The 27,636-nt window shown below is 35.4% G+C and overlaps 1 protein-coding gene across 1 annotated transcript; it reads right to left on the reverse strand.

Annotated features, from left to right (window-relative positions):
- Positions 1 to 6,992: 6,992 nt before the first annotated feature.
- On the reverse strand, positions 6,993 to 25,115 carry LOC144251511 (uncharacterized). Its single transcript, XM_077794382.1, has 3 exons — positions 25,082 to 25,115; positions 24,646 to 24,682; positions 6,993 to 8,703 (listed from the first exon to the last, which is right to left on the reverse strand). The coding sequence occupies exons 1-3, from the start codon at positions 25,113 to 25,115 to the stop codon at positions 6,993 to 6,995; spliced, it is 1,782 nt and encodes a 593-aa protein (XP_077650508.1).
- Between the last annotated feature and the right edge of the window lie 2,521 nt (positions 25,116 to 27,636).

Raw genomic sequence — 27,636 nt, forward strand, 5'->3', positions numbered from 1 at the left:
AATTCTTCTGGTTGTCCAGTGCACAGGCTTACCATTTGTTTCAGTGAGTTTCTAAACATAAAACACCTCACATGCAAATATTTATGAGAAAGTGATGAAAATGCAAATGTATCTTGTGGAGACATCTCATACCTTGCCTCACATACTGTGGATGATGACCATCCTAACCTCATTGGTTATTTGGATGCATCAGTGGGAACCAAAGGTATTTGCTACACAGAAACTGGGCTCAACCTTATCTTCTGGTGGTCCTAACCATTAGAGTGTGAGTAAATATACAGTCACACCACTTAGCTTTATCTTAGCTGATCTTAGCTCTATCTTTTGGCTTTTCCTGAAGGAGCTGGAGATGACAACTCTGAAAATCTTGAAAGTGTAGTTGGAGCAAGCTTAATGTAGATCAAGAGACCTTTTTGAATGGTTAATGATACAAGGTTGGTGACTTCATGTAAACTGAGACAGTAAGAAGGCCCCCCTTCAAATTCTATTTCTTGTATCTAAGAAAGATTTCAGAGATTTCACTCTGAAAAACAGGCATGACTTTATTGAAGGGATAAACAAGGAAAAGGGACATTCTCATAGTAGATAATGGGTCCTCTAAGAGGGGAGAGAGACAGCATGCCTTTCATGCAATCCACTTTTGTTGGGTATCCCAAAGAATTTACCAAAGAGTCCCACCCAGGTCTACCACTTGACTTTGAACTGACAGCTGGATGATATCCGACTGTCAAGTCCCCACTGCTATGATAACTTTAGGTCACCTTGGCCAATGAAACTGATTCTCATTGAATTCTTAACCATAAATTCTTGCAGATTTTAGAGCTAGGAAAAAAATATTTTATCTCTCTGTGTTTCAGAATCTGGTATGTGGAAAGAGTCACAAATATTCCCTTCTTAAGGGTAACATGGGTTCCTCTTATGGACAATAATTTATACCTGATTTTCTCCTGAATATAACAGAGTTTACTGAAGAATGTGATATACCCTGTCCACTTAAGGCAGGCAGGGTGGTAGGTTAATTTCTTAATGAAAAGGAAAGCATGTAGGGGTCAGCACAGTGACCCCCCACTTTATAGAATTATTCCTTGAACCTCATGCTCTCACCCCTTACATCTGTCCCCTATCATTTAGCAAAAAGTGGTTTAGCCTAAGTCATACTATTGTTGATCCTGGGTCCCAAAGGCTGGGCTCCAGAAAAACATCAGTTTTACTAGAGAACTGGATAGAAATGTGGATTCTCATGTTGCACCTGAGCCTTATATGAGACTCAGAGTGGCTCACAAATCTTAATTTTTATGATCCATTCAGTTGAATGGTTGGGGCTTACAATCTGTGCCCTGATTTGGTCTCTCCTCCAAGAACAATTTTTTTCACGACTTAAAATAAAAGTTATTATGACCTCACTAACTTACACCTGCATTCAAAATTGTCTAGTTTCAGCCCTGGTGGACAGACCCTGAAATCCAAGGGGCTGGACACATGGATCTCTACTGCTGTGATGTTCAGGGAATCCTGTTGCAATGATCCCATTAGGAACTCTAAAGGCCATGTTACTGCACTGTAACCATGATTGGATGGACCATGTTTTTCTTAAATAAAGATTCTGAATCATGATGTGCAGATGCCCACAGTTGCCCAGTAAGACCACTAGATGATGAGAGTGTTTTGTTATTGTTGTCTTTGTTTATTTTCCAGTGGAGGGTGCTCTGCAGGTGGATGCAGGTTTCTTTTGGTTTCTTCAATCAGAGTCCCCAAAGTGTCCCCGTGCTGAGGCAGGTTTTACTGAAGATTCCAGGAAGTGATATGAAGCCACGGTCTTTGACTGTAGTACTACCATAGTACTGTAGCAGGAAATTAATTTAGAATATTACAGGTCCTCCTCCCCATACAGGACAGGCTGACAATTTTCCTACAGCCTGAAGTCCTGGTGGTGGCAGAGATACAGTCACAGGCCTTAATAATACCAGTCTGGAGGAGAAAAGTAGAGACAATATTTTTCTTCTCCTGAAAAGTATACTCTGGTTTTATGAACACTCAGAATATATGACCTGCTCTTTTTTGATGCTTTAAAGTGTTTATAAGTAAAGTAACTGAGAAGGTGGGAAGTTATCTCGAATTTAAAACTTGGGTCCAAGCCTAGCTCTACTCCACACAATTGCGGGCTTTATCTGCTAATGTACCTCTTCTGCAACTCAAGATTGCAACAATGGCAGAAAAGACTCTATGCAACAGGAAGATTGACTACAAAATTCCCACATCTCAGGTGCAGTACCTCTTCTTCCCTCATACCTCTGGAAGCCCTTTGTGTTCCCCAGCACGAAGATGGGGAGGGCCTAACAGAAAGCAGAGTTGTGGGATCCTCCCCATGACGAAGACCCAGTGGAACAAGTTACAGATGCAGTTGCCCTGGCCATTTTGAAGAGCTTTATAGATGTGGCATTGTTGTAATAGTGCTTTTGGTTTGATTTAATCATGTATGGGAGATGCACATAAACACATGCACTGTCATAGATACAGTTTTGTATAAGCAGTAATGCAGAGCCATTTGAGAAGCTCCAGGGTTGGTCAGGAGATGAGGGTGTGGGAGGAGATGGAGAACATGGGAAAGAGTCTTTCTTCTATTTGTGCAGGATGAAAAGATGAGAAAGAATAAGTGTATTTAGGGTTAGTATGTTATTAAAATTTCAATGAGATTTAGGCAGCATGAGCCATCTCTGGTATTCTGGTACCTGGAAATGCCATGATTAAATCAGACAAAGACTGACCTTGGATGCTGGGAGCACAATAGGAAGGATATTGGTGGTATGGAAATTATATTACTTAAATTGCACATGAACAACTTGGGAAGATGCTGACTATCTCTAAGAATTAGCTCTCTCCAGAAAGTCATGACTGGGTGAAGTGGTCCATGCCTGGCTAAGGTGGTCCATGCCTATAAATCAAGTGATTCAGGGGACTGAAGCTGGTGAATTGTAAGTTCAAGGTCAGCCTGAACAATTAATGAGACCCTGACTCACAGTAAAATTTAAAAAACACATCTAGGGATCTTCTTCAGGTATAGTAGAACAGATGTAGAATGCTCTTGAGTTAAATCCCTTGTACCTTCCTCTTACCCCAACGTACACACACCCACCCACACACACACACATACACAGTCTAAGAATTTATCCCTTTCATGGTCATCAAAGCCCCATTATCAAAGCAAGAGAGTCCCAAATGTGAAAGACTGTGGTAACAGAAATACTTTCTATTTCCAGAAAAAAAGGAATTTACAGTGTAGATGCTTCTAGGGGCTTTTTCTCTGCTCCCTCAGGCAAGGGCCTGTGTTTGTGATCATTTTTTTTTTTACTTAATGGTTCCTATGCAGCCTTGTGGGTGACTGCAGAACAGCAGGACTCATTGTTTTAATAGAGTATCTTCCAGTGAGGCATAAAGGTTACCCAGCAGAGCAGAGAATTCTGATGCCTGTCAACAGTCTCTCCTCTGTCCTTGGATCCTCAATTTGTTACCAGATGATACCAGCCTGGGTATAGCTCAAGATGTTTGGGACAAGAGAGAAGAGGGGAGTGTTCTGGCTTTGAATCTTACTGGAGCTTTTATTCTCTGGGATGGCACCTTGGAAGGGGAAGTGAAACACTGCACAGAAAACTCTGGAATATGCAGGATCAGAAGTCAAAGGTTTGTCTTGTAGATGACAAGATAATGTTTCAGGCACCAGCTCCAGCATGGGGCTTCAGATTCTGATGGCCTGAATATTAATTTGTGTGTTTGTGTGTGCACGTGAATGCAGGTGAAGTCCTCAATGACTCATTATGCATTCTTGGAATAGAAGAGGTGGAAAGACTACTTCCTCAATGGGGTTTCTGCTAAGGAAGAATCTTGCCTGTTGTTCAAGTAGGGGCCTCTGGCTCGATATTGACAACTGATCTGAGACTGGTGATGTCTAGGAAGGAGGGTAGAACCCTTTGACAGAGAGTCAGTAGCACCACAATCAGGCCCAAATTAATAATTCTCCTACCTGCAGGCTTTGGGTTTCTTCTAATAATATGCTGTGTACATCCTTCTACTCCTTCTTTTGGTTCTTTCCTCCCTTCCTCACTACTGGGAGACAATCATTGTGCTCAAAGCACTGGGGAGAAAATAATAAATTAAAAAATACCAGTTTTTTTTCACTATGTATGATCTGCCCACAGTTCCTAAGACTCAGCATGGTCAAACTTAGAGACCTAAGACTTGTTTTTGGTAAGGGGCCTGCCCATTATTATGATGTTTAGTAATCCTATTCCCTACCTTAACAATAAAAATAAGTCTCTAGAAGGACCAATATCCACTTGGTGTAACCACTGCCATGGCTGAAAACTACTGAGCACTGAGGCACAAAGCTAAATTCACACCTGCAGTGGAGTTTGCATGAATATCTCTGTGCCTTCTTGGGGTCTGTTTAATTTGGAGTAGGGTCTTCCTAAGTTCCTAAGCTTTGCCACATTATTGATATTTGTATGGTTTCTCCCCAGAATGAATTCTCTGGTGTTGAGTAAGGCATAATCTTTTATTAAAAGCTTTACAAACTTCTTTACATTTGTATGGGTTTTCTCCAGTATGAATTCTCTGGTGTTGAGTAAGGCATGATTTTTGAGTCTAAATTACTATAACTTTTGGGGGTTTAGTATGCACCTGTTGTGAGATAATAATTGATCAGAGGCTACCAAATGAAACTCCGAACAACAGAGTAACCTTCTTAATAGTATGGGATTTTCATGGAAGTATTTCTGTGACAGCAAAAGTCAGTGGAGGTATCTGTGCTTTATAGCAATATGGTGATCACTAACTAACTATAGCTATTATCATTTTTTTTTTAAAAATGCAATTTTTCAGATTTATCCACAGCAAAAACTGATTCTGATGACCACAAAACCTGAGTATCTTTTTTTAATACTTGGAATCAAACAAAAATGCTCACTACCACTAAGCCACATCCCCAAATCTTTTTTTTTATTTAGAGTTAAAATATTCCTAAGTAACTTAGATTCTTGTGAAATTGCTGAGGCTGGTTTTGAAACTGTAATCCTCCTTCCTCAGCCTCCCTTGCTGCTTGGATGAAAAGTGTGTACCTTTTCATCTCAGGAATCTGGAGTCTTCCATATTCCTGAGAGCAACTAAACTACTGCAGTGGAAGAGATTTCCTCATACTTTATTGACTGTTAAAAACATCATTCCCTGTGAACAAGCGCCTTGAGGAGCTGAGGATGGGTCCAGGTAAAGATGTAACTTTCTGAGCTTTCACAGAGTGGCTTGGGACAGACCTGCCTTTTCCTGGGTGACACAACTGTATCCTTGCAAGTGTTACTGGAAGGATACACTCATCAGTTCAAATACTTTTCATTGACACCATTTTTAACCAATCTTTTTTATTTGCAAATGTAACAAAATAATTGATGTAAAAATTGTGTAGGTCTGTGGTTTAATTTTAAGAGACAAAAGGGCAACTATGTTTCAGCAGGTACTCTCTCAAAGTTCTCCAAAACAGATGTCAAATATATGCAAGCAGAGCCACACATTGGTAGAAAGACACACAGTGCTTCCTCTGGTCTATGTAGTAAATGCTATAGTATGTTTAAGGGTGGAAAAAGTAGTATGATTCTTTCTCTTTTGTGCAAATCATCTGGAGGCTCAGGGGCTCAAAGTCATGAATGGAGGCTCAGGGCCTTCACGGGTTATGGACAGGCCTCCTGCTGTCTATTTAGTGTGAGCATTCACACCAACTACAAGTGTGGATGTAACCACAACATGTGTTGCATTATGCTGTTCAATATCTTTGTTTCTCAGCAACCTGGTTTTGATCTTGAAAATTCTGCATTTGGTGTAGAAAGCTAAGATGTATCATGCAGGACATTTTACAAGCAAGAATCTGATCCCTAAAGTGTGACAAAAATATATTTGAATGCATTTTATGGATATGAAAACCTGAGTAAAATTTGTTAACTAACTACAGGGCAAAAAACATTGACTTCTGGATGCAGTGATGCATGCCTGTCATCCAAGCAGTGCAGGAGGCTGAAACAGGAGATTCACAAGTTCAAATCCAGCCTTAGTAGTAAAATTGAGGCCCTAAGCAACTCAGTGAAATTGTGTCTCTAAATAAATACAAAACAGTGCTGGGATGTGGCTTAGTGGTTAAGTGCCCCTGAATTCAAACCTCGGTATACCCTCCAAATAAAATAAATATTGACAAAGGAACATGCTGTCCATCAGAGGTTATGGGGAGAACACTGATGTGATCTTAGACCTCAGGTATATTTATTAATATGTTGATTTGGTAAAAAAAAGAGGCCTTTAAGTCCAGAGATATCTTCGGAAAAAAAAGGTGAATTAAATTCAATCAATACAGAGAAATTGAGGCAAGGACAAGTGAACATGGAGAGTTCAACAGAAGGAAAGAGGGCCAAGGATCCAACCATGCTTCCTGCCCACCTCCATGGGCCCCTGAATAACGGCAAGTTGGGCAAGGGTTGGGGTTTCATGGAGTCAGCACTGTGGAGCTATCTCTGGGCAATTGTAATTTTTCTTTCCAGTATGAAATTTCTGGTGACTAATGAGGTGTGATTTTACAACAAATGGCATTTACAGTCTATAAATTTGTGAGAATTTTCTCAAGTATGAATGACCTGTTTCTTGTTAACACTTGAAGCATACTTAAAACTTTGCCACATTCTTAACATTTGTAAACAACAAAACTTTTCCTAGTAGAAAGCTTTGCCACATTCTTTGCATTTGTATGGTTTCTCTCCAGCATGAATTCTCTGGTGTTGAGAAATGTGTGATCTTTGATAAAGAGCCTTGCCATATTATTTACACTTGCATCGCTTTTCCACAGCATTAATACTCTGTTGTCAAATAAGGCATTATATTTGATTAAAAGCGTTGCCACATTATTTGCATGTGTATGGCTTTTCTCCCATATGAAACCTCTGGTGTAGACTAAGGAGTGACCTTCAATTAGAAGCTTTGCCACATTGTAGATATTTGTACAGTTTCTCCCCAGTATGGATTCTCAGGTGTTGAGTAAGGCATAATATTTTATTAAAAGCTTTGCCACATTCTTTACATTTGTATGGTTGTTCTCCAGTATGAATTATCTGGTGTTTAGTAAGGGATGATTTTTGATTAAAAGCTTTGCCACATTCTTTACATTTGTATGGCTTTTCTCCAGTATGAAGTCTCTGGTGTCGACTATAGTGAGATTTTGCATTAAAAGCTTTTCCACATTCTTTACATTTGTATGGCTTTTCTCCAGTATGAATTCTTTGGTGTTGAGTAAGGCATGATTTTTGATTGAACACTTTGCCACATTCTTTACATTTGTATGGCTTTTCTCCAGTATGAAGTCTCTGGTGTCGAGTAAGATGTGAGTTTTGATTAAAAGCTTTGCCACATTCTTTACATTTGTATGGCTTTTCTCCAGTATGAATTCTCTGGTGTAGAGTAAGGCATGATGTTTGATTGAAAGCCTTACCACATTCTTTACATTTGTATTGCTTTTCTCCAGTATGAAGTCTCTGGTGTCGAGTAAGGTGTGAATTTGTAGTAAAAGCTTTGCCACATTCGTGACATTTGTATGGCTTTTCTCCTGAATGATGTCTCTGGTGTTGAGTAAGGTGTGATTTTTTATTAAAAGCTTTGCCACATTCTTTACATTTGTATGGCTTTTCTCCAGTATGAATTCTCTGGTGTTGAGTAAGGCATGATTTTCGATTAAAAGCTTTTCCACATTCTTTGCATTTGTATGGCTTTTCTCCAGTATGAATTCTCTGGTGTTGAGTAAGATGTGAACTTGTAGTAAAAGCTTTGCCACATTCGTTACATTTGTATGGCTTTTCTCCTGAATGATGTCTCTGGTGTTGAGTAAGGCATGATTTTCGATTAAAAGCTTTTCCACATTCTTTGCATTTGTATGGCTTTTCTCCAGTATGAATTCTCTGGTGTTGAGTAAGGCATGATTTTCGATTAAAAGCTTTTCCACATTCTTTGCATTTGTATGGCTTTTCTCCAGTATGAATTCTCTGGTGTTGAGTAAGGTGTGATCTTTGATTTAAAGCTTTGCCACATTCTCTACATTTGTATGGATTTTTTCCTGTATGAATTCTCTTGTGTTGAGTAAGGCATGATTTTTGACTGAGAGCTTTGCCACATTCTTTACATTTGTATGGCTTTTCTCCAGTATAAACTTTCTGGCGTTCTGTAAGGTGTGATTTTTGTTTAAGAGCTTTGACACTTTCTTTACATTTCCAGATTTTGTCTCCAGTGTGATTACTGTAGTGTTTAAAGAGGTTTGAGCAACATTTAAAGACATTTTCACATTTCTTCAATTTGTAAGGTATCCTATGGTTTTTAGTAACTGATGGAATTTGAGTAAAATATTTTTCACTTTCTTTACTTATGGAGGATTTTTCACTGTTCTGATAAACAATTGAGTCATCTTTAAATGCTTTTACATATTTTTTTATCTTGTAGGGCTTCCCACAAATATTAATTCTCTGGAGTTCAGGAGTTCTTGTAGTTTTATTAAAAGTGCTTTCACATATCTTATATCTGTAATTCGCCTCTTGATTATGAAAGCTTGGATAAATAAGTTTTGGGCATGGATTGGAATCTTTTTCACTTTTATCATTGTAAAGCTCTTTTAAATGATCACATGAGTGTTTTCTAGGATTTAAAAAAGAAGGAAATTTTAATGACTTTCACAGAATTTACATTATTTTACACCAAATCTAATATACTGCTAATTACCTAGGGAAGAGATTGTCTACAGGTCCTGAAAGACTTATCATAAATGTAGAGGTCTCTCCAAGTATCTACATCTACCTTTAAATTAAGCAATAGTAGGTAAGTACAAATACTCCCACATTCATTATAATTCCATGCATTGCCACAAGGGGAAACTGTTCATTGCATCATTTTAAACTACTAAAACTCAGAAATTTCTTCTTCTTCTACTGCCCCTCCTTCTTCTTCTATGTTGTCTACAAAAGTATTTGTGGATATTTACAAAATAGTGCATTTCAAATTATTCCAGTGACTAACTAAAGCATGAAATAGACTACATAGAAAACTTTTCATTTTTTAGAGGAAGGTTATAATTACAAAATGCTATGCAATTATATTTAAAAGCACACAAGTGTCCTCAAATGTGACTGCCATATATGTTGTCTTTCTCCAGCTTAGCCAATGCCCCATATCCCTACAGTTCCTCTTTGCCTCCAAAACCCTCTTATCTGGTTTTAATTTGTGGGGAATCCTGCAGGCACTGGGACATAATGATGGCCCTGATGTGCCAGAGCATTTTTCACTAAGCCAAAGAGCAAACTGCATCTGAGCTGTTCAACTCTCCAGCAAAATATCTATCACTGAGGGTGTTGTTAAAATTCTTTCTATGTAACTAGCTCGCTGAAATCAGTTAGAGAATACTTTTGAATTGTTGAAAAAATATTCCTTGAGATGCATAGATGAGTAGTGCGAGGGCCTCAGAAAAATCTAATGGCAACAGGATTTAGTTCACTGGGTACATCTATAGATCGAGAAAGTCTCTGGATCTCACACTTGGAAAGTTTTTTCCATTCCACCTACAACCACAGAATGCATAGATCTTTTGGGATATTCACTTGGAGTTTGGTCAAATTCCCTGTTGCAATAAAAGATGAAGCAATGCATCTCAGATGGAGCTGCTGAAAGATATCTATGAACTGTGCATGAAATTTTTAAAAAAAGCATGAAAGCCATTAGAGAAAAAAAGTCTGGTATCTGGGAACTCACAGTACTAATCCAGCTGGTTTAACACTATCCAGTACATTTTATATGCTACCTAGTTTTGTATAAATTCAGCATGGCACTGGAGATGATATCATCCATTGGAGCCACATAACCACATAGCATCATAGATATGGGTGAGACTTGCCAGAATGCCAATCTGAAGAAAGACTCTTCCTGTAGAAATCTCATTCCAACCTCTGATGTACACTCCCATAAATAAAAATGGCAATCAACCTGTCTGAATGAAGACTCTTCCCATTGAAATCCCATTCCTACCTTTGATATACACTCCCTTAAAAAATGGAAAAATTATCTAGTCATTGTTTTTTAGATCCTGTGTGTTCTAGAGAATCTATAAGGTACTTTACTTCTTTTAACATAAGTTATGACACTGTCTCATATTCCTTTACTATTTATTTCATGTATTCATTTTATTCATCACTTTCCAAGAAGGAAATGACTCAGTTGGAATGCTTGAGGTCCCATGACATGGAGTGATGATGCTAACCTGTGAGCCATAAATAGATAGGTAACTCCACAAAGAGTGTTTCAAGTTGAATTAAAATTATAAATTAATATTTACAAGCACCCTTGACTCAAACCATCAATTTTCAGGGAGAAGGGTCTACAAATTTTGTATTCTGAAACAGTAGACAGAAACATGGAATGACAGAGACATTATAGATCTTAGTTCCCTAAGGAGGAGAAATTTCATTGTAAGCCATGCCCCATTCAAATGTGGTCTTACCTCACCAATGTGGCTGTTTTAAAATTACAAGATTTAGTCCTTCACTGTTCTTCATTAGCTTCACACCTTCTCTATTGCTTATGCAACAGGCATATTTTCTACTCCTCAGCATGAGCCCAGAAGAGTGTCAGAAGCCTTACACTGTTCTCATAAGACCCTCATGTCTGCTTTTGGGGTGTGATGCATACCTGCAAGCCGTTTGGGCTTTGCGTTTTCTGGGAGACCGTGTTAGAAGTTCCTGAGTCTTTCTTTTGTTTCAATTGCTGTACATGAAAGATGAGATGTATGCTTATTTGATGTGTTTTAGAAGGACCTAACTGCTTCTCTTCTCTTTTATTAATTATTATTGCATTTAAAAAGCAATGCCTACCAAAGTTTTACCTTAAACATATTTAATTACTCAATAGTTCTTTTCAACAGAAAGTTTTAGTGAGGATTATTGTAGCATTTCCATCTCTCCTCAATCTGCATATTTTTCTTGTCTCTAAGTAAAAATACTATATATGTGTTTAAATAATGAGAAAATTTGTCTATACTGTGTAGAAACTCACCTCCTTATTACTTCATACAACAGATGAGAATATTGAAATTTTGTATTAGTGATCTGTAGACTGTTATCTAATGTGCAATGACATAGAGATTATTAAAAGTTAAAACAAAACTGATAAATAAGCATTTTATTACTGTTTAGATTTTTTTCACTAAAATGCCCATTTCTATTCTAATTTTATTTGTAAAGCTGAGTAAACTGGTTGAATCCTTATTTTCCTGAACGTATTTTAAAGATTCAGCTTTATAATGGCCTGTAAACATTGAGTATATATGTAGTTTGATACATGTTTTTGCATTTGAAAATACTGTACATTGTAAGTGGTTTTACACAAAATACTGAGTAATAAGTATTTTACAATTACAATATGTACTTAAAATTTTTAACCAAACAAAAAGTGGCTGGCACAAGTTGAGAAGTCAGTCTTCTGAGATGTTTGTAATAATAAAACCTGACGAATTTGTAATTTTCTGTGTAAATAATTTTTCATGATTTTTTTCTCTTAATTAAAAATTTTCTGAACTTCCCTCTCTTTTAAATTCTATTTCTTGTTTAAAAATAAGTATTAACAATGTCAGTATCCATACCTGCTCTTTATTAAATTTTGCAAAAAATATTTTATTTCTTGTTCTTCTGAAAATTCTTGATTTGGATTAGAAGTTATACCTGAAAAAAATTAAAATAGCAAGTTATTCTACTTGCAATACTATGGTGAATATACTCTGCAAACATATACAAACTTATAAAGGTGGGGGGGTGTATAGCCACAGAGCAGTATTATTCAAGGCCATTATTACTCAAGAAATATATAGAATTTACTACAATATGATGACAAAAGCTGTGAGAACTTTGAAAATCATATTAAGAATTTGTAGCACCACAGATGAGGACAACATTCAAACTGCCTGATGTTATTACAATCACAGCCCTTCATTTCAACATATTTGAAATCCATCTGTGACTAAAATGTTGCAGACAATAAATTTCTTATTAGGTTTTTTTTTTATCTTTTGGGGGAGTATTTCTTAGGATTAAACACAGTGATATTCTATCACTAAACTACATTCATAGACCTTTCTATGTTTATACTTTATTTTAAGATAGTTTATTACAACAATGCTGAAATTTATTTCAAACTGGCATTTCACTGCCTTAGATTTTCAATTATATGGAATTACATTTATATATAATTGCACATGACCTATTTTTGTTTACATTGTAACTTCCAAATATTTTCCAAAATGACTATAATGATGTAGTTTAACAGATTTTAAATAGAAAAATCTCAATGAAAATAATAGCTCACACAATAAAGGGTATAATCAATTCAAGCAAACAAACAATTGAGAGATGGAAAATTGATGTTGTTAATTATCTAAGCAATGCCCAATAACCACTTGAAAGATCTTTATTAAACTAAATAACAATGTATAAAATTGAAAAAAATTCAAAAAAAAAACAACAGAAAAAGTAGAAATTATATCCTAGAAACATTCTTTTAAAAAAAAGTCTCAGGATGGGGATACATTTTAGATGGTAGATTGCTTGCCTCACATGCAAAAGGTTGGGCTTTATACCTAGCACCTCCGCCCACAAACACACAGCCTCATAAATTAAAAATTTGAAGAAGAAAATATATCAAAGGCTAGAATTAATTAAAAGACACAGGTAGTGCTAGACACAGTAGGGCATGACTTCAATCCCAGCATCTCAGGTGGCTGAGACAGTAGTATCATAAGTTCAAACACAGACATAGCAGTGGTGAGGCACTAAGCACCTCAGTGAGACCCTGTCTCTAGATGAAATACACAATAGTGCTAGTGATGTGACTCAATTGTTGAGTGCCACTGAGTTAAGTTCCCTATAAATAAATAAATAAAAGAAAAAAGCTAATAAATTTATAATCAAATTTTTAAAATTCTTCAAGAAAAAATGATATAACTAAGAAAAAGAGAAATTTTATTTACAAAGAAATTCTTTAATGATTAACATTTCCAGAAGACTTCCAGAATTGGGATATATAGGTATGTATGTTGAAAGAAAAATAAAATATAAACCTAGAATACTTTACCTATTAATACCATTTTTTGAACTTTAAAAAAATACATGCTTTCAAGATATGAAAATATTCAAAAATTGCTTTACAGCTTGACCTACTGTAAGAGAAATAATCAGTGGAATATTTCCAATAAAATAAATCTGCACAACAGAATTCATATAAAATTTGGATAGATTTTTGTGGAAAAGGAAAATATATACAAATATATATTTTATTTTACTTTCATTGTTTTACAGAAAACATTTCATTCTACTATAGAATGTGGAAAATTAAAGCATAAAAATTATCATAAATTTTTGTTAATTAGTATAAATTAGAAAAGCAGGTGTGACATCAATTACAAATCATGGCAACATATGTAACACATGTAAAGACACTAATTGTTTTAGGAAACCAAAGTTAATTCAGATTAAAATGTAGTGCAAACTAAGAACTACTTTTTTATTATTTTTTCTTTAGTTATACGTTACAGTAGAATGTATCTTTACATATCATACATTCATAAATTATAACAACCTACTGTTTTTGTGGTAAATTATGTGGAGTTACATTGGTTGTATATTCATTTAAGAATATAAGAATGTTATTTCCAATTTATTTTTTTAAGAGAGAGTGAGAGAGAATTTTTTTTAATATTTATTTTTTAGTTCTCGGCGGACACAACATCTTTGTTGGTATGTGGTGCTGAGGATCGAACCCAGGCTGCATGCATGCCAGGCGAGCTTGCTACCACTTGAGCCACATCCCCAGCCCCGTTATTTCCAATTTATTCTACTTTTTTTAAACACTTAAATAATTCCAATGTAATGAAAAATAAACATCAAAGATAAAATTAGGAAAAAATAAAATACAACCATAAAAATGTATGAACTACAAATTCAGGCAGATTTTAATACTAGAAAAAAATTATAAGAAATCAACAAAACTTGAAAACTACAGAAGTAAATTTTTTCTCATCAGTAATTTAAGTATTGATAAACTATTTTGAAGAAAAAAAAACTAATCAAAACACAATATGACTAACCTAAAACTGCTTTAACGTTGTCAGATATAAATCTACAAAAGATTCTCTTTAAACATAAAGTCACAAAAAGACTAAAAACAAAAGGATAAAACAAATATTTCATTCTAAATTGTTGATAATATTTATATAAATAAGAGACAAAGTAGAATATTATATAAAAATAAACATGGCAAATCCCTAGAATACAATCATAGTGAATATATTTGTAACTCAAATAATGTTTTTCATGTACAGAAAGAAAACACAGAACAAGTTCACCATCATAGAAACCAACAAAGTAATAATAGGAGACATCAATCCCCAATTAATGCAAAGAATAAAAATAGAATTGCATTATTACCCAAAGAATTAAAAAAAACTTCAAAAAACATTAAAAACCATTTTGGTTTACAGAGGCAATATTCTCTATAGTCTATGGAATATTATTCCAAAGAGATCAGGTTAAAAGCACAAAACAAATGTTAACAGATATTACAATATTGAAGTTGCATTGTAACATAACATAATAAGTTGGAAATCAAAAGCAAAAGTGATATTTAAAATTTATAAATATGAATTTAAAGCTAAATTCAGCAACTAAGCAAGGCCCTAAGCAATTTATCTGACATTGTAACAAAATGAAATATAAAAATAGCTGCCAGCCAGGTGTGATAACCCACACTTGTAATTCAAGCAGCTTGGGAGTCTGAGACAGCAGGATTGTGAGATCAAATCCAGCCTCATCAAAAGCAAGGTAATAAGCAACTGAAGGAGACCATGTTTCTGAATTAAATACAAAATGGGGCTTGGGATGGAGCTCAGAGGGCAAGTGCCCCTAGGGTCAATCTCCAGTACCTTCCCCAAAAAGGAGTGTGGATGTTGCTCAGTGGTTAAACACCTCTTCTACAGAAAAAAAAGCTTATAGCACCCAATGTCATCTATGAAGTCCATGTAATACCAATCAAAAAAATCAATATTATTTTTACATGTACAAAATAAGTTATTTGAACAATTCTAGTTAATATCATGGGTGCATACATAATTACACATATTAAAATTTAAAGAAAATGCTTCCTTATATAAAAATAATAAAAGTTACAATATTCAATAGATTATGTTAACTTGAGGTTAAATGAGAAAGCCATGAGTAATAAAACTGAAAGTACATCAATTAACCCTCAAATTGATGGTCAAATCAAAATACATTTAGAGACCTATTCTCATTAAAACAACATTCAATGTAGACCAGTGTGGCAAGCCAATCAAATTACATTTCACATGATTACATGTAGGCAATTTGGAATGAAATATGAAAAGTTTTAAGATTTTACAAAGATAAGAAATTATATAATATCTACAATGATCAACATTATCTTTTAAGATAGTATGTAAAGTGAAATAGTAATTCTCACACACACACACACACACACACACACACACTAATACAAGGTAATTCTACATATGAGAGATACCTACTGTAGCCAAATATAGAGACCAAAAAGAATGGCATCAGGATTGAAAAGGTGAGACAATGGAGCACTTGTTTGGAGGAAAAATGAACTTACGTTTTGTGTGATACATACTTTCTAAAAAAAAAAAAAAATCTTACAAAACAATTTAAATAAACACTATTGACCGGTAAATTCAAAATATATAAGACAGTAATTTCAGGAAAGTTATACATTGTATAGTTTTAATCACAATTAAAAATTTGACAAATACATAAAAGATAAACAGAATTGTAAACATCTTTATGGTACCTGAAAAATGCTAAAGTCTTACTCCTAGACAAAATAACAGATTCATATATAGAGAGATAATGTATATGCCATTAATTCTAGCTACTTGGAAGAAAGGCTGAGGCATGGAAATAGAATTTCAGATTCAGGAGATCCAACATGGCGGCGGGCGCAGAGAGATAAAGTCTCTGACCTCATCAGCTGCGCGAGCATAGGGAGTCGTATACTGTCTAAATGCTGTTTGCCCAGGATCACTAGGCAATGCTGAGCTGGCGTGGATCTGGGGCAAACAGTCTAGGCCACTCAGAACACACACCGAGCCCAGATCGGCTGCATTCAAGCTCGGGTTCACCTGCTTCTCATGACTCAGCACTAACGATCCCGCTGAAATAACTGGTAGGCCCTTCTGAACTTACAGAGGTAAAAACCAACCGAGCCTTCATAGGCAGTGGCCACAGGATTGAAACGGGGTTTGGGAGAGACAGTCAGGACCCACCCGTTGTATTGGTCACCTGACAAAGGGAACCAACGGTCACCATTTGCATGGGATACCACAATGGTAAAGAACTGACATCACCGGTGAAGGAGATAACTTCATTGCAACCAGCGGCGACAGGTGTGTAATCCCCTAGCCATCCCTCTCCACACAGCAGGGAAACCTTAAAGGCCCCTTCCAGCTCTCCTTAATGGGCCCCTCCCAGCTCTCCCATGAGCATGATAGCCAGACCAAGGGAATCAGTAGTGGCACTGGACTCGCAGCATGGAACTCCCGGCTACCGCTCCCACCAGTGCTGACAACTGAGGTCTCTTGCACCAGCTACTGGGGGCATGGCTACCAGAGGGCAAGCAAATTCGCTGAGGGTTCTCAGCCCCAAGCTCTACAAACTTAGGGTCTGAGGGAGGCAAACAGGGAGAGTGTTCCCAGGAGTTCATGAAAACAGGGCTCCCAGGAGCAGCAGACCTGGAGTGTAGCCAGTATTGTGGTGAGCATCACAGGTGAGCGGAGCCTGGCTTTAGGAAACACAAGAGAAGGCCCTAGGCACTCAGGATTGGAGACCTGCCCAGTCTGGGAGGAAGAGCTGCTGCACAGTGATTGGTTCCCACCTATTGAGAGGAGAAGCTTGGCCCAGTGGGCACAGCTCCCCCTACTGGAAGAGAAGTTAATTGAACTCTATGACTGCATTTACTATTATTATTATTATTTTTTAATTTGGGTTTTTTTCTTTCACTTTCATTTTTTGTTCTTGTTTTTCTTTAACTTTTTTTAATGTTTTTAATTTTTTTAAATCTTTTATTTCATTATTATTTTTTTTATTTTAATTTTAATTTTTTATTATCATTATTATTTAAATTTTTTTCTTTCTTTATTTATTTTCTATTTTTTTCTTTTGTCTTTTCATTTCTTTTCAATTTTCTTATTCCCCCTTCCTTGAATTCTACCTGCAAACTCTCATTCTCTTTAGTGACTTCTTCCCTTCCCTTCTAATATCTTTCCTCCCAAGCATCAAATAAATTTATAAGAGTAAACAGTAACTCAGCAGTCAAACAGAACAAGAAGTAACATGAGCAGCATAAAAAAGCAAGGAAGAAAAGGAGTGCAAACAATGAAGGACAGCCTAAATATTCAGGAGGACCTAGAGTCATCAGAAAAATGGTCATATAAAGAACTCAAGGAGTACCTTAGACAGATGCAATGAAACCTTAAAGAGGATACGAGACAGCAAATCCAAACAGTGAAAGAACACATTGAAAATGAATTACATAAACATATAAAGAAGTTAAGCATCTTTATCAGGAGATAGAGATTATTTTAAAAAAGCAAACAATAATTCTAGAAATGAAGGCAATGATAAGCCAAATTAAAAACTCAATTGAGAGTATCACTAACAGAGTGTTGCAAGTAGAAGCCAGAACGTCAGATAATGAAGACAAAATACATCATCTTGAAAAGAGTCTACCTAACTCAGAAAGGCTGGTAAAAAATCACGAGAAAAACATCCAAGAGATATGGGATAACATAAAAAAAGGAAACTTATGAGTCATCGGGATCAAGGAAGGTACAGAGATTCAAACCAAGGGAATGAGTAACCTGCTGAATGAAATAATTACAGAAAACTTTCCAGAAATAAAAAAGGAAACAGATATACAAATTGTAGATGCATACAGGACACCGAGCACACAAAATCACAGTAGACCAACGCCAAGACACATTGTTACGAAGATAGCCAATATACAGAACAAAGAGAAAATATTAAAAGCTACAAGAGAAAGGAGGCAGATTACATTCAGGGGTAAACCAATAAGGTTAACAACAAATTTTTATCACAGACACTGAAAGCGAAAAGATCCTGGAACAACATATTTCAAACACTGAAAGACAATGGATGCCAACCAAGAATTCTGTATTCAGCAAAATTAAGCTTCAGGTATGACATCGAAATAAAAATCTTTCATGATAAACAGAAGCTAAAAGAATTTGCAGCCAGAAAAGCAGCATTGCAAAGTATCTTGAGCAAAACACTACACGAGGAAGAAATGAAAAACAACAACCAAAATCATCAGTGGGAAGTGCCTCGGTAATGACAGAGGGTGTGTGGGGGGGAAGCTAATCATGGAGAAACGACCTAAATTTAAAAAAAAAAAAGATAAATAATCAAACATGGCTGGAAGTACAAACCATATATCAATAGTAACTCTAAACGTTAATGGCTTAAACTCTCCAATAAAGCGACATAGGCTGGTAACATGGATTAAAAAAACAAATCCAACAATATGTTGCCTCCAGGAGACACATCTGATTGGAAAAGACAAACACAGGCTGAAGGTGAAAGGTTGGGAAAAAATATACCATGCACACGGTACTCATAAGCCAGCAGGGGTGGCCATCCTCATATCGAATAAAATCGACTTCAAGACTAAGTTAATCAAAAGGGATAAGGAAGGACATTATATACTGTCAAAAGGAACCATTCACCCACAAGATATAACAATTATCAATATTTATGCACCAAATAATGGTGCTACAATGTTCATTAAAAAAAAAATTCTCCTCAAGTTCAAGAATCAAATAGACCACAACACAATAATTATGGGTGACTTCAACACACCTGTCTCACCATTGGACAGATCCTCCAAACAAAAGTTGAATAAAGAAACTATAGAACTCAATATCACAATCAATAACCTAGACTTAACTGACATATATAGAATATATCAACCATCATCAAGTGGATATACTTTTTTTCATAGCAACACAGGGATTCTTCTCAAAAATAGACCATATATTATGCCATAGGGCAACCCTCAGTAAACACAAAGGGGTGGAGATTATACCATGCATTTTAACTGATCATAATGGAATGAAACTGGAAATCAATGATAAAAGAAGGAAGGAAAAATCCTACATCACTTGGAAAATGAACAATATGTTACTGAATGATCAATGAGTTACAGAAGACATAAAGGAGGAAATCAAAAAATTCTTAGGGATAAATGAAAATACAGACAAAACATATAGGAATCTATGGGACACAATGAAAGCAGTTTTAAGAGGGGAATTCATCGCCTAGAGGTCATTCCTCAAAAAAAGGAAAAAACAACAAATAAATGAGCTCACACTTCATCTCAAAGCCCTAGAAAAGGAAGAGCAAAGCAACAGCAAATGTAGCAGTTGGACAGAAATAATTAAAATCAGAGCAGAAATCAACGAAATTGAAACAAAAGAAACTATTGAAAAAATTAACAAAAGTAAAAGTTGGTTCTTTGCAAACATAAATAAGATTGACAGACCCATAGCCATGCTAACGAAGAGAAGAAGAGAGAGAACTCAAATTACTAACATACGGGATGAAAAAGGCAATATCACAACAGATGCTACAGAAATACAGAAGACAATTAGAAATTATTTTGAAAACCTATATTCCAATAAAATAGAAGATAGTGAAGACATCGATAAATTTCTTAAGTCATATGATTTGCCCAGATTGAGTCGGGAGGATACACACAATTTAAACAGACCAATATCAGTGGATGGAATAGAAGAAGAAATCAAAAGACTACCAACCAAGAAAAGCCGAGAACCGGATGGGTATACAGCAGAGTTTTACAAAACCTTTAAAGAAGAATTAATACCAATACTTTTCAAGTTATTTCAGGAAATAGAAAAAGATGGAGCTCTTCCAAATTCATTCTATGAGGCCAACATCACCCTGATTTTGAAACCAGACAAAGACACCTCAAAGAAAGAAAACTACAGACCAATATCTCTGATGAACCTAGATGCAAAAATCCTCAATAAAATTCTGGTGAATCGGATACAAAGGCACATCAAAAAAATTGTGCACCATGATCAAGTAGGATTCATCCCTGGGATGCAAGGATGGTTCAATGTATGGAAATCAATAAATGTTATTCACCACATCAATAGACTTAAAGATAAGAACCATATGATCATCTCGATAGATGCAGAAAAAGCATTCAACAAAGTACAGCATCCCTTTATGTTCAAAACAGTAGAAAAACTAGGGATAACATGAACTTACCTCAACATTGTAAAAGCTATCTATGCTAAGCCTCAGGCTAGCATCATTCTGAATGGAGAAAAATTGAAGGCATTCCCTCTAAAATCTGGAACAAGACAGGGATGCCCTCTATCACCACTTCTATTCAATATAGTTCTCAAAACACTGGCCAGAGCAATTAGACAGATGAAAGAAATTAAAGGCATAAAAATAGGAAAAGAAGAACTTAAATTATCAATATTTGCGCACGACAGGATTCTATACATAGAAGACCCAAAAGGGTCTACAAAAAAACTACTAGAACTCATAAATGAATTCAGCAAAGTGGCAGGATATAAAATCAACACGCATAAATCAAAGGCATTTCTGTATATCAGTGACAAAACTTCTGAAACAGAAATGAGGAAAAACACTCCATTCACAATATCCTCAAAAAAAAAATAAATAAAATACTTGGGAATCAACCTAACAAAAGAGGTGAAAGATTTATACAATGAAAACTACAGAACCCTAAAAAGAGAAGTAGAAGAAGATCTTAGAAGACGGAAAAATATACCCTGTTCATGGATAGGCAGAACTAACATCATGAAAATGGCGATATTACCAAAAGCTCTCTATAGGTTTAATGCAATGCCAATCAAAATCCCAACTGCATTTCTTGTAGAAATAGATAAAGCAATCATGAAATTCATATGGAAAAAAAAGACCAGAATAGCAAAAGCAATTCTAAGCAGGAAGTGTGAATCAGGTGGCATAGCAATACCAGATTTCAAACTATATTGCAGAGCAATAGTAACAAAAACAGCATGGTACTGGTACCAAAACAGGCGGGTGGACAAATGGTACAGAATTGAGGACACAGAGACTAATCCACAAAGCTACAACTATCTTATATTTGATAAAGGAGCTAAAAGCATGCAATGGAGGAAGGATAGCATCTTCAACAAATGGTGTTGGGAAAACTGGAAATCCATATGCAACAAAATGAAACTGAATCCACTCCTCTGGCCATGCACAAAAGTTAACTCAAAGTGGATCAAGGAGCTAGATATCAAATCAGAGACTCTGCATCTGAAAGAAGAAAAAGTTGGCTCCGATCTACATATTGTGGGGTGGGGCTCCAAATTCCTTAATAGGACACCCATAGCACAAGAGTTAATAACAAGAATTAGCAAATGGGACTTACTTAAACTGAAAAGTTTTTTCTCAGCAAGAGAAACAATAAGAGAGGTAAATAGGGAGCCTACATCATGGGAACAAATTTTTACTCCTCACACTTCAGATAGAGCCCTAATATCCAGAGTATACAAAGAACTCAAAAAATGAGACAATAAGATAACAAATAACCCAATCAACAAATGGGCCAAGGACCTGAACAGACACTTCTCAGAGGAGGATATACAATCAATCAACAAGTACATGAACAAATGCTCACCATCTCTAGCAGTCAGAGAAATGCAAATCAAAACCACCCTAAGATACCATCTCACTCCAGTAAGATTGGCAGCCATTATGAAGTCAAACAATAACAAGTGCTGGCGAGGATGTGGGGAAAAGAGTAATCTTGTACACTGCTGGTGGGACTGCAAATTGGTGCGGCCAATTTGGAAAGCAGTATGGAGATTCCTGGGAAATCTGGGAATGGAACCACCATTTCACCCAGCTATTGCCCTTCTTGGACTATTCCCTGAAGACCTTAAAAAAGCATTCTACAGGGATAGTGCCACATCGATGTTCATAGCAGCAAAATTCACAATTGCTAGACTGTGGAACCAACCCAGATGCCCTTCAATAGATGAATGGATGAAAAAAAAATGTGGCATTTATACACCATGGAGTATTACGCAGCACTAAAAAATGACAAAATCATGGAATTTGCAGGGAAATTTTGCAGCTTAGTGAAGCTAGCCAATCCCTAAAAAACAAATACCAAATATCTTCTTTGATATAATGAGAGCAGCTAAGAACAGAGCAGGAAGGAAGAGCAGGAAGAAAAGATTAACATTAAACAGAGACATGAGGTGGGAGGGAAAGGGAGAGAAGAGTGAAATTGCATGGAAATGGAGGGAGACCCTCATTGTAATACAAAATTACATGTAAGAGGTTGTGAGGGGAATGGGAAAATAAATAAGGAGAGAAATGAATTACAGTAGATGGGGTAGAGAGAGAAGATGGGAGGGGAGGGGAGGGGGCATAGTAGAGGATAGGAAAGGTAGCAGAATACAATAGTTACTAATAGGGCATTATGTAAAAATTTAGATGTGTAACCGATGTGATTCTGCAATCTGTATTTGGGGTAAAAATGGGAGTTCATAACCCACTTGAATCTAATGTATGAAATATGATATGTCAAGAGCTTTGTAATGTTTTGAACAACCAATTAAAAAAAAAGAATATCAGCTTCAGCCACTTAGCAAGAGTCTACTGTAAACTAAAAATTCAAAAGGGGGGGATGATGTAGCTCAATATTATAAGAACCTCTAAGTTCAATCAGCAGTGTGTGTGTGTGTGTGTGTGTGTGTGTGTGTGTGTGTACACACACGTGGATACATTATATGATTAAGCACAAGAACTGAGTATAAACAATCAAAGTACTATATAAAAATCATATATAAAATAGGATAATATATATACATGTAAATAAAAGCATAAAAAAATTCATTGAAAATTGGCACATGGTTCATGTGCAGTTTAACTTCAACTAATGTTTTCCTAAAGTGACAAATCATAATTTCTTTTTAATTATACAGATATAGAAATGAAAACAATATCACTGATGTGATAATACCTAATGAACAACACTGAAGCTCTCTATTGAGTGAAACTAAAAAAAAAAAAAAAACCCACAAGAATTCAAAAAATTTAACCAACAAAATTCTGGATAATTGTATTACAATAGAAATATTTCTTTTAACTTTTTGTAGTGATCAGTAGACAGAATGCATTCGTTATAAGTGTTTATTTTTATGTAGTGCTAAGAATCAAACACAGTAACTCACATATGTGAGGAAACCCCTCTGCCACTATACTGCAGCCCCAGCTCAGAAAATTCTTCTTTAAATCACATTGATCAGCAATACATACATAACCACTAGGAGCAGGTATTGTGAAATACTGCTATTCATTACATGGCGGAAAAATTTCACAGAATATCCAGTATAAGCATTCATATAAAGCTCTGATGAGAAAATTTTGAATGAATAAATATTTAAATTATATTAAGGAAACTCTCCTATAATATTAATATATTACAATGGTTTTACCTAGAAATATTTGGAAATGAGCAAATTTTCTAGAGATCCCCCAAATACCAATAAATGTCAGGTTGTAAATATTCTCACAGGCATTTTGGAATTCTCTGTAGGGATTCTGATTGTGGAAATATACAGAGAAGCATTCCTCTGGCGAGCAAACTCCCAGGGATAACAGGCACTCTTACCTTAGAATGCCCTGCAATATCCCCAGGAACTATTAAAATAATAAAATACATGTGCAATGTCAAGCTGTTATGGCAATTCCCAACTTGAAAAGGCTCTGTACTAGAGTGTTCTTAGCCTAAAATATGATCTCTGGCACACAGCTCCTGGGAATAAAGGAACTTTCTCTATAGATAAGCACAGTGTTGCACTGAGCCTAAACATGTCCACATAACAATAGGTTTATACAATGGACAATCTTGAGAGCTACACAAAATTTCTAACATTGCACAGTTTGTATATAAGTGAGGAATAAGCTGCATAATGTTGCTAAGTTTCTAACCTGCCTAGTAATAAAATGAACAATATATAGAAGTGATGCCAAATACCTAAATTAACCTATTGATATGAACAAAGCTTGGCATCTTGGCCTCCTTGTCATTAGGCCACCTTCCTTGCCTCTTGGCTCTGTCTTTTTTTCTTTTCTTTTTTTTTTTTTTTACAATGCTTTGTTAATTTGAATTTAGGAAGATAACTGCAGAACAAGAAGGAGCATAAATAATTGATATGTATGGTAAACATAGAGCATGGAATACTCTTTAATTATTGCAACAGAAATAAACCTAGACTTGAAAAAATTAATTGTGTCAGAAATTAGCTTATCAATTCACATTTTAAAATGTAAATTCATCTTTGACATTTGAGCACTCATCTATATTCTTTGCTTCATTGATTTCTACCCACTTTGATATATGTCTACTGTCAGTTTTCTCTTCAAATACCAAGATTATTTCTTTGGGGACAGAAAGGTGACCAAAGATAACTTACAGACAGCAAGACATTTTTGACGGAAAATGGAATATATCACATTTTGTTATTTTCTTGGTAACTAGAGAAGTATTTTTAATGTTGTCCTCAGTAGAAAAAAATAAAGAGAAAACACCCTATAAGATTCCACACAATTATTTTCCCAATATTTTTTTTTCAGGAAAAAACACTAAAATACTTTGAAACCATTTTTATTCTCTGCATTGTGAGCACTACTTAGAAATGATAAGTTAAACATAAAGAAAAGTCTTTAACATTCTTTTCTACTTAAACAAATGACCAATCTTTGTCCTAAAAACAAGAAACTAAAACTTTTTCATGCAAAATAGAAGCTGGCATAAGATACTCTATACAGATAAAAAATTAAATATTGGTTTTGAATTAGAAGTTCTGAATGAAATTTAGGCTCACCAATAAAGAGTAGGTTTCTACAGATCTCTAACATCACATCTCCATATAAAATCTGCTGTGAAGGGTCCAGGCATTTCCATTCCTCTTCCGAAAAATCAATGACCACATCCCTTAATGTCAATGGTTCCTGAAATAAAAATGAGTAAATACATATCACATAAATTATATAATTAATGACGTTGTATTTAATTTCATACAAATTTTAATGAGAGTTAAAAGAGGTGGCTTTCACATCTGGTAGTGATGTCAACCATTCAATACAATACATTTTTTGTGGTGCTTGGGATTGAACCCAAGGCTTGAGCATGAAAGGCAAGCACTTTATCAACTGAGCTATATCCCCAGCACCAATAATTCATTATAAGCAGAAAAATTGGTGGATAATTTTGATATAATGAAACCCAGGGTGTAGCACATGTGAAGCAAAACACTGAAGCAATAAAGTGGGAAAAAATCCACTTTATTGGATTATTATTCCAAGGATAAATAATAGTTGCAATTAGTTATTGAATATTCAAAAGAAGCACATACAAACAAAGCAATGATACTTGAGACATGCATAGTAAAATTATAAGTAATAACTATCCTCATACAACCCTGGTCACCACAGTGTGTAGAAGACATAAGAGATCACTAAAGACACATCAAACTTTCAACAGTCCACATATTAATTTGAACGGTTATCTCCAAAGTTGTCTATATTCTCATTAATTAAATTTACTATAGTGGCTGGGGATGTGGCTCAAGCGGTAGCGCGCTCGCCTGGCATGCGTGCGGCCCGGGTTCGATCCTCAGCACCACAAACAAACAAAGGTGTTGTGTCCCCCAAGAGCTAAAAATAAATAAATATTAAAAAAAAAATAAAAAATAAATTTACTATAAATTTTTACTGTATTTTAAAAATTACTTTTACTTCTGCAGACCACAACATCACAACTCACTTCTAAAACAAAAGAATAAAATTTTTAACTATCAAACTATTACAAAACACTTAGGTACTTTGGTCAAATTGAATTACATGGCACAAAGTTATAACAAAAAACTAAAAATAAAAAAAGCAAATTAAGTGAATAGACTGTTAATCTCTCAGTTCATAAAGAAACTGACACATCAGGATTAACATTCCCAGATTTGTAAAACCACTTTCACTGTTATACTGTATCCTCACTTGGCTCATTTAAAAGTAGAAAGGGAGAGACTACTAAGCAGTTAAGAAAAAATTCTGAAAGGTTCTGGCACCATAAACCCTCTCTGACAGCATGGAAATACTCCTTTTTCCAGGGTCTAAATTTTCACTACTGAACCTACAAATATATGAAGTTAATTTAACATTCTGATCTGTGATGTCTTTCTTCTGAAAGAGCATTTTTTTAAAATTAGAGATTTAATCCAGGGCACTCTACCCCTGAAATCCATTTCATGAAGTTTTTTTTTTTTTCTTTTGTGATAAATGGGCTTACAAATTTGCTTAGGGTCTCTAAATTACTGATCCTGGACTCAAATTTACTTTCCTTCTGCCTCATTTTTTCCACATCACTATGATTACAGGTTTGTGCCATTACTCCTCACTCTGCAACCACTTTTGATACCAAATGTGCAAACTTGCACAACAACCAATATTTCAACAACTAGTAGTTCAATAATTCTGATACCATCTAGTACAGATCCCACGAATTTGGTGTTCACTACTATCAAATTTTACTAACTGAGGTGCCAGTTTCAATCCCCAGAATAGAACAATATTTATATTTATGATTCATTTCCTATAAATTAGGGGTCTGTACATCTACTCACTCAAGTTACTTATTCTGATAAAAAAGAACACTTATGTATACCAGTTTCTCATAAATTACATAAATCTGGAAGCTGACAATTGAAACCTTGCAAAGAACATAAAAAATGTGAGAGGAAAATGGGACACTTATATAGGCCATTTTAGGAAATAACTGGTTGAATTTTTATATTCTGCTACAGAAGTGCCCCTTTCCCAATATGATTTAGAAGATCCCCACTGTTTTAAATATGCTGATTCAGATACTCATTCTGAATATTCCCATTGTTTTCCATTAAAAAAATTAATTGAACACTTTTACATTGAGGGGTAAGAACAAAATATTTAAAAAAAAAAGGTCTGTATTCTATAGGTAATTTCCTTTATGTGAAACCCTTAGAATATTGAGCCATCTCATGTCAGCCCAAACCAACATACACACAAGTTTCTTAAAACTCCTAAGGATTCATTGGCTTCAGGGTAAAGGATCCTTCATTTTGAATTTTGACTTTTTTTTTTTTTTGTACAGGGGTATTCTACAACTAAGATATATTCTAGGCCTTTTAATTTTTTTTTTTGAGACAGTCTCTCACTAAGTTGCTATACTAAGCTTCAGCTTTGATCTTTCTTCCTCAACCTCCAGGTTGTTGTGATTGCTGGCATGTCCTAATATGCCCAGAAAGATATGAATGTTCTAACCTCCTTTGGTCCATTTTTCTTTCACCTTATTTATTTGCTATGTCTTCTAAAAAGAAACCCTTGACAACCTAAGATTTTGAATGCA

The sequence above is a fragment of the Urocitellus parryii genome, assembly GCF_045843805.1.
Source record: "Urocitellus parryii isolate mUroPar1 chromosome 16 unlocalized genomic scaffold, mUroPar1.hap1 SUPER_16_unloc_3, whole genome shotgun sequence".
Taxonomy (NCBI): domain Eukaryota; kingdom Metazoa; phylum Chordata; class Mammalia; order Rodentia; family Sciuridae; genus Urocitellus; species Urocitellus parryii.

Excerpts from the sequence above, each read along its gene's own strand:
- LOC144251511 (XM_077794382.1), bottom strand. The coding sequence starts at position 25,115 with ATGTTAGAGATCTGTAGAAACCTACTCTTTATTG. Across the intron at positions 24,683-25,081 it reads TAGAAACCTACTCTTTATTG|GTCTTGCTGTCTGTAAGTTA; the intron begins GTGAGCCTAAAT and ends TCCGTCAAAAAT. Across the intron at positions 8,704-24,645 it reads TTATCTTTGGTCACCTTTCT|AAAACACTCATGTGATCATT; the intron begins GTCCCCAAAGAA and ends TTTAAATCCTAG.